Genomic DNA, 9059 nt, shown 5'->3' on the forward strand with positions numbered 1-9059 from the left:
CTGGAGCAAAAAATGATAGCCTGCAGAGATTTTCTATTCTGGTTAGACCATCTGTAAATGTCGTTATTGTCGTTTTACTTCAATGTATGAAAGTATAATGTTGAAATAAAATTCTGGTAAAAAAATGTCTGAGCTAATAATATTTAGAATATTTCAGTATTTGTTTTCTAATTACCATATTCCCGAGGCGGCAATACAGTTGTATCATATCAAATGATACAACTATTTTGCCCAGAACAGAAGAAAGGACATTTTGTGGTGTTGTTCTTGTTCTCATTACATTTTTTAATAAGATGATGTGTTCTGCCATGGATGACTAGACACTAGTCCGGCAGAGAGAAGGGCTTGAGTGGACACGCCCTGTGGTCCCATTTTTATGTCATTTTTATGAGAGTTTTCCGCCCCTGCGACATCCGTTTCAGGCCAAACGGAGGAGTTTACTTAAACATGGATATGTCTCACCAGCAACCTCCGGCTTGTCACAATCCTGGCATGCGTCGGGAACAGGAACGCCTTGACACCTTTCAGAATTGGACTCTTGCACCAGTAAGTCCGGCCGAGCTTGCCAAAGCTGGTTTCTACTACCTTGGCCAGGGCGACAGAGTGTCTTGTTTCAGTTGTGGAGGCCAGCTTAGCAACTGGGAACCGGGAGATCGTGTAGTATCAGAGCACCAGAGGCATTACCCCAACTGCCCCTTCGTTCGAGGTGACCGTGCAGATAATGTACCTTTATCTAGCCTTTTCAATGTATCGGCAATGCAACGGTGTGAAGAAAGGTCGCTCACATTTGTCAACTGGCCCTCAAGAATAACTGTTCGACCAGACCAATTGGCTAAGGCTGGTTTTTACTATGTTGGTCGTAATGATGACGTGAAGTGCTTTTGTTGCGATGGTGGACTCAGATGTTGGGAGTCTGGTGATGATCCATGGGTAGAACATGCCAAGTGGTTTCCAAGATGTCAATACCTGCTGCAAGAAAAGGGCCAAGAGTTTGTTCATCAGATTCAAGCAAGATTTCCAAGACTATTTGAGCGGCTATTGACTCATGGAGACACGAGAGAATGTGTTGATCCAGCTGTGGGTCCTGGAGAAGACCGTTCAGAAGATGCGGTGGTGGAGTCTGCTTTAGAGATGGAATTTGAGTGTGGCCTGACGGCCCGGACAAATGAAGCTGCATCCCCGAGTCAAGATCTTTCAGACTTGTCTATGGAGGAACAGTTAAGAAGACTTCAGGAGGAGCGCACATGCAAAGTTTGCATGGATAAAGAAGTGAACATTGTCTTCATCCCCTGTGGTCACCTAGTTGTGTGCAAAGAATGTGCGCCTTCTCTGCGCAAGTGCCCCATATGTAGAGGATTGGTCAAAGACGCCGTCCGTACTTTCCTATCATAAAGTTTTCCTATCATTTGGATTTAACTTGATGAATAAACACAAAGGAGAAGTTTATTATTTTCACTCGATCCAGTAACAACATTTTTTGGATTTACAAACATTTAGTTAATGTTAAACAAGTTAATGTTTTTTAAGAATAATTTTGCGCAGGCTTTAAGTTAATTTGACCAACAAGATGTTATTTGAAAAGTAAGTAGTTGAAATTAAAATGTGATATCCATATCGCGTTAAACACATCATTACTGTGTTTAATAGTTATCAAGCACCCGCTGATTTAAGTCTTTCTTCAAACAAAAGTAATTTTGTTGTATGCACAGATTTTGAGGGTCGCTTATAGAAAGAGGCGTCCTTGTCTTTAAAAACATAGAACCAGAGATATAATTAAAATATTAAAACATACATTCTAGCGCTATTTACGGTATAATATAATAAATGTCTCTCGTATCAAATCAAGACTGAAATCAAGCCAATTCATGTGAATACCGTCGTGTATGAACAAATATGATATCCCGGGGAAAGTGTAAAGAAAAAACATTACAATCGCAACCGGCAGTACGGTAAGTGTTACGCTAGTGGTGTTAAACAATTTCAAAACAGGGTGTTTCAGAAGAAATGCAAACAAAATCTTTTAAACAAAGTCTTGTTTCAGAGTCGGTACGGTGAAAACTATGTGAACTTTGATGAGGCCGAGAACAATAGCCCTTTTATTTAACAATTATTTTCAATGATATTGAAAAACGGTTCAATAACAATGTTCAATATAAACAAGAATCCAATGTGTGAATCCTATGTTTCACATATAACCAATGATTGTTAGATAGATGATTTATCTAACCATTGAAATTGACGATAGATTAAATATTTCGGCATTCTGCCGAATAAAACAATGGTGTCAAATTGTGGACGGAATAAAAAAATGAATCAATTCACGTAAAAATACCACGTATCAACCGTAATTCATTAGCTTAACCGTGTAATAGTTAAACGAGTTATAGCGTAATAGGTAACAGAAAAACAGCCATACTCATCTTTTACGTCGATGTTTCGTAGGCATCGCAGAAAGATTTAGTCATTTTTTTTTAGTCATATTTTTTGTTTTCTTTATTTATAAAAACAAAAAAGAACCGGTTAAAGGCCTATCGTGTAGAAGGACCTCTAATGTATAGGATACATTCCTAACATGTTTGACCACGCTCTATGTACTTTTTGCAAACTGTACAATCTCAATGACAGACATTCAAAACGGATCACTATAGTGGCTTTTCTGTATTTGTTTTAAATGGCTCATGATGATGAAGAATTAGAATTTACTTTTGTGGAATTTTACCTGCAGGTTTTACCAAAGTCTGGAACTTTGTATCGCTAAGGTGTGACAAAATACAGCCAAAGATTTAAGCACAACTACTTAGATACATAGGAGAATATCTAACCATGTAGATTGTGAACATTCCATTATCTGTTTATTTGGGGTCAGATGTTAGTTAAAAGATAAAGGTATTAGTTAATAACAAAAACTTTAAATCACCATAATCAATAAAATAAAATTACAGTTTGAAAATGTTTATTTACAACGTTTTGCGTTGTGAGTGAGATGTTAGAGAAATCTGGTTGCACCACGCCTGAAACATTTATGTAGGACTGTCAAGAAATCATCAACAACTAAACTAAACATTATCATGGTTTATTTTTCTTAAAAATGTTTTTTCTTAAAAATTATCGTTTCATCGTATTCATATTTATCAGGTTGATGTTTAGAAATAAGCAAAGTACATTTATAAAACAAAAAGAACCGGTTAATGGCCTTGTGTCAGAACACAACCGGTTATTCTAACTTTGAAAAGTGTCATACAGTATTTGATTTTTACACACGCAGTGTTTTCGCCAACGGACCTACCCCTGAAGTTCTGACTTCTGAAGGTCTCTCATGTGTAGATTGAAAAATGGTATTTAATTAGCTAAAATCATTGTCTTTATTCATAAATATGTCTTCATGGGTGTAAAATCAGATCATTTCTTATCTTTTATTTACATGGGGCGGGTAAGTCCAAGGAGGCTTCCGCCATCTTGAAACACTATAATACCAGAGAGGTACAAAAAGCACTAGCACGTTTCATCATCAACACTACTATAGTCAACAACCAAATTATGACTAAAAAACGTTTTAAGCATTACATTAAAAAGGCGTCATTGTAATTCTGAATTAAAAAGTTGAAGAAGGCCTCTCATGCGCAGATTCGCTCGGTTGAAAAATGGTATGTTGTCATTAAACATGAACTCTTTATCGCGATGCTCCCCAACAGATATTTTATTCTAATATTACTTATTCTAACCCTACCAGTGCACTAATACTCTACTAACACTAATGAGAGTTTACTTTACACACTCTGACTCTCACAAGCGAGTTAGTGGACATGCAGGTGCAACACTACTATAGTCAACAACCAAATTATGACTTTAAAACATTAAAAAGGCGTAATTGACAAAAAGTCGAAATGATGACTTAAAAAGTTGAAATTATGACTATGCGTCATAATTATGAGATGAAAAGTTGAAACTAAATTGAAATTATGATAAAGTATTCCATCGTGAAATTTTCTGAATTCAATATAATTGTATTTGTGAAAATGATTCGGTACTGAATCTTCAAGAAACTGCTTGTTTCTGCAGTTCGTGTAGGCCTCTAAGACTAAAAATGATTATTGATGAACTTGAATAACTTGAATTTTGTTGGCAATGTAAAAAAAATTGTCTTCCCATACCGGGAGTCGAACCCGGGCAGCCTGGATGAAAACCAGGAATCCTAACCGCTAGACCATATGGCAGGCGTTGATACTGCCCCCGCCACATTTGAAAGGCTGCACTGCACGGTACAATATAATGCTGGATCATAGTTATGCCGAGCCACAGGAGAAGTTTTAACTAAATTCAAATTTAATTTATCGGTATGTAAATAAATATCGGGATAGCTTTTATCTAGGAATCTACTTTCTTCTCGACGGGTAAGTCAAAGGTACGGTCTATTGCTCGGTTGTGTAAATCATTATATAGAACGGTAGAACATGTACGGTAGAACATGTACGGTAGAACATGTAACAAGTACATCATAACGGTAGAACATGTACAATTAAACTCGATGAAGCGCTATCGGAAGACACGTTGTCATAGATTCTTGGCACATTTACCAAAGTTAAAAAAAACGAGTAGATGGGAGAACCACAATGGGAGAAATCTTTAACAAAAACGCCTCCAAAATCGAGGAGGTCAAAGGGCATGCTTCCTGCTATAGCTCTCCCCAACGTCTGTTCATACGGCCACCATCAACAAATGTTTGAAACTTCTACATATATTTTGAGTAGATGGCCGGTGGTGTATTCTCAGTAAAGGGTTTCACCCTAGTTCGGAAGATAGGAGTAAAAATGATCTTATACGATGTGTCATTTTTACTTTGATTTTCCAAATGATACAACTTTGTCTAAATAAGAGCAATGTAAAGTCCTAGGATTTCTTAAAACATTGTGACAAACTTTGACAACATGTTTCATGTTGTATGGACAAAAGATCTAAGATCTCAAGTTTTTGGACAGACGCTGCTTAGAAATTAGTGTAAACTTTGGATGTAGTCTGGAATGCAGAGAGACTCCCCCCGAGACTCATCTGGTCTGTCGCCCTATATCCTGAAGCTTCAGTTCACACTGTAGTTTTATCACTGAAGGGCCTGGGGCTGTTATAGGACAACTTAAACTATTTGCTTTTTTGGATCGTTTTTATCATTGCATAAAGAACTACTTTGCCTCTCTGGAAATAAGGTGTTTTTATTTAGCTAAAACTTTTGTTTACATTTTGAAAATGTAGTTTTCTGTGATGGTTCTGTTTAGATGTACGGGATAGCTATGGAAAGCCCCACCATAAAAGTTGAAACCCCCACATGGACAAAAAATGCTGGTTGAATCTTTTTCGTATAAATGAGATTTAAGACGACCAAGTACAGTTTTTGAACAGACATTGTTTAATAACAATTATACTTTAGGTCACCGTTAAGCAAAAAATAATAATTTATATCATACATAAGTACAGATAAATAGAAGATGAGTATGTATTGAAACTTTAAAGATTTAATTTAATCAATCTTTTAAAATATCTAATGCAAACTTTTTAAGGTTATGCTTTTAGATGAGAGAGAGAATATATTTTATATACTTATAAAGAACAGAATGTTTTTTAACTTTAGTTAGTGTGAGATAGACTTCACAGTGTCACTGTTACCTCTGGAAATGGAAGGAGGGGATGTCAGAATGCAGCATAGACACGAGCGAGGGCCTCTGTTTGAGAGACTTTTTTATACATTTTTTATACATTACATTTTATAAAGATATCATTTAAACTTTGAAATAAATTTAGCCCTAACACAATGTCTCATTCTGATCGCTGAATAAACCCTAGGAGTCAGAGACGCTGGTGTGAGAGAGAACCACTCTGTGATTTATGGCTCTCAACAGCTTCTTGAACACATAAGTTCAAGAATCGTAACTCTCTAAACATGTGAGATGAATTTTATTCTTTTTACAAGCATTTCAGTAGATTTCTAGCAAGGTATTTATTTTATATTATTTTTGTGAAATTTAAAACATTATTATCACTTTCACCGTGCTCAGGAATGCGGAGGAGCAGAGTCAGGAAAAAACAGTCTTTTCTATTACAACTGCAATCTCATTCATAGAATGTATGGACATCTATATGTTATGAAACAAATATTTTTTTAAAAAGATATCATTTAAACTTTGAAATTAATTTACCCCCAACACAGCATTCACAATGTCTCATCCCATCACTGAATACAACCCTCTGAGTCAGAGACGCTGGTGTGAGAGAGAGAACCACTCTGTGATTTATGTCTTTAAGAGCTTCTTGAACTTGTAAGTTCAAGAGTTGTAACTCTAAACATGTCAGATGAATTTTATTTATTCATCTAAAATAATTGGTTTCAGTATGTTTTTATAACCATTTTATTTATACACTTTTAAGGAACAGTATGTTTTTCAACTTTTGTTAGTGTGATATTAGGAAACCCCTTCCTCACTTTCACCGTGCTCTAATATGCGAAGGAGAGGGGTCAGAGCTCACATGTGAAGGGGCGCGCACAGACACACACACACACACACACACACACACACACACACACACACACATGCACACACAGAAACGCGCACGGCTCCTTTACTTTTTGACACACATACATTAGACGCGCTATGTTTTGAGACAGTGTGAGGTCATTAAGGAATGACTAGATGAATTCAGTTGTGTAAAACAATTTTGAACCCATTCATACATTGCATTTTTTGTGGACATCAATGGTATACTTCAACTTTCTAAAATAAGGTAAGACAATTTTATTCAGCTAAAACTATCGGTTTTAGTAAGCTTTTATATTATAGACTTAAAAACAACTTTTAGCATGATAATTAATATAGAATTTATATAAAGGATAGGATGTTTTACATAGGAATGTGAAATAACTAAATGTTTTTTCAACCTTAAATTGATTTAGATTATATATTTTACACTTTTAAAAAGAACTTTAGCATGATAATTGTTATATAATTTATATTATATAAATTATATAAAGGATATTAAAGAGCAGTATGTTTTATGTAAGACGATTTTATTTTGTAGCTAAAACTAAAATAATTGGTTTTAGTAAGCTTTTAAACGCTTTTAAAGGTATGTTTTTCAACTTTAGGTTAATTATTTTTGTGGACATCAATGGTATGGACATACTTTTCAACTCTCTAAAATAATTGGTTTCAATGTATGTTTTATTTTAAAGGCTGAGATTATTTTGTGTGACATACGCTTCTCACTTTCACTGCAGAGGGGGCGCAGGCACAATCACCACGCACACATATAACTGGGACAAAGTTCAAACAACCGGCAAAAAACATCTGTTCAAATATAACTACCCGTCAAAATTATGATTTAGTCCTAGCTAGGTCATAGTTCAAAACTAACTGTCATACAACATGATCGATAGGCTAGCAGGGTCAATAGGTTAATCCCATGACCGCATTCCGGAAGTTCAACCCGTCAATCATTAAGGTCACCGGAAGTTCAACCTGCCAAAAGGTCAAAGGTCAAAGTCGTAAATCATTTTGACACAAAGTCCCTCATAAGTACTACTCACAACACATTGGTCCAGCTGACCAATAAGAGCCCATTGTGCTTTTCAGAAGGAGGGGCTTCATAGAGACAGGAACTAAACAGGGCTGCGCTTCCCAAAGCCAAATATGATCGCAAGTTCCATCGTTACCAACGGAATTTGCGACCATACTTGGCTAACGATACTTTTGGGAAACGCAACCCAGAGAGTTACTGACAGACTGGGAAGAGAGGTGCTGCAAATATGGAAAAATTAGGGAAACAATGTTGTTGTTTTATGAACATCCAAGTATGAAAATTTATTCTCGTAGACCACAAAAACAAGACTTTGTAAAAGGCCTATTAGTTCCTCTTTAACATCTTTCTACAGGTAGATTGTGTTATCAGGCATTCATTTATGCATACTATTGTTTAATACTCATGTTACTATTCATATGACAACAGAGTTCTGCCTGCAGCATCTCTGTGGATTATTTGATGAATTCATAGTTGGTGTTTGGATTTCAGACCTCAATAGAGCACTATGAGAACATGATTCTTTAGTAGGAATAAATACTTTTAGTGTACATTGACGTTCTTTCGTGTCCTTCTTTTCTCGCTTCTCTTTTTGTTCTCTCCCTTTTAAACATCTCTATTCTACATAGTCAGAATCAGTCCATCTCCGCAGCTCACATTTGTGCTCTCAGGCTGAATGAAATCAATTGAAGATGGGACGTTGCTAATCAAATAGACATGTTTTAGAAGAAATTTGTAAAGATGACACTTTGAAAGCAATGATTTGTTTTTGGTCTAAAGAGAATCATTCTTCTGCTGATTATTCTTCCGCTCTTTTCTTATGTCTTACCACAAACAAGAAACTTGAAAGTAATGCCAGTAAAACAGTTTTTGAAGGGGGAAGTGCAGACTGGTTAGTTGTGATGTCATGATATGGTGAGAGCTTGGGTAATAATAATGAATATTAATTAGGTCAAACTGATGTTGCTAGGTAACCTTCCTGGTCCATCCGATCACGTAACCTAATTAAAACTGATCTGATTTCGGCAAGATATCAGTTAAGCTTATGTGCACGTCACATGATATAATATTTATGAACCACACATTCATGAGCTTTGCAGCTGTCTCCAAACATTTGTTTTAGATTTTAAAGTGTCTGATTCAGGTATCTTAAGTGTGTCTATATCTGCAAAAAATGAATCACTAAAATTGTATATTCATTAACTTTCATAGCTCTCTTAATCCATTACTGCACTACAGTGATGCATTTAGTTAATAAATAGTGCAATTAAATTTGTGCGTGCGTGCATGCGTGTGTGTGTGTGTGTAAGATCCTGTTACACTGAATAACGCATTATCATAAGATGCTCACCTTATATAATAAGAGGTCAGGGTCAAGCAGAAGCAATCATTCTGCTCTATCACATGGCAAGAAATTCACAAAAGCCTGCCGGCACCAAGGCCTTCTTTTATACCGTGATACAAAAAACACACAGGTCAAAGTTTAAATACAGAGAAAC

The 9059-nt window shown here is 36.0% G+C and overlaps 1 protein-coding gene across 1 annotated transcript; it reads left to right on the forward strand.

Moving 5' to 3' along the window:
- Positions 1–447: 447 nt before the first annotated feature.
- LOC308696342 (putative inhibitor of apoptosis) lies at positions 448–1392 on the forward strand (the record flags this gene model as incomplete). The annotated part of the gene is made up of 1 exon (XM_081374937.1): positions 448–1392. The coding sequence occupies one exon, from the start codon at positions 448–450 to the stop codon at positions 1390–1392; it is 945 nt and encodes a 314-aa protein (XP_081231063.1).
- Positions 1393–9059: the final 7667 nt, after the last annotated feature.

Source organism: Scardinius erythrophthalmus, assembly GCF_964197995.2.
Source record: "Scardinius erythrophthalmus genome assembly, chromosome: 1".
Lineage (NCBI taxonomy): Eukaryota > Metazoa > Chordata > Actinopteri > Cypriniformes > Leuciscidae > Scardinius > Scardinius erythrophthalmus.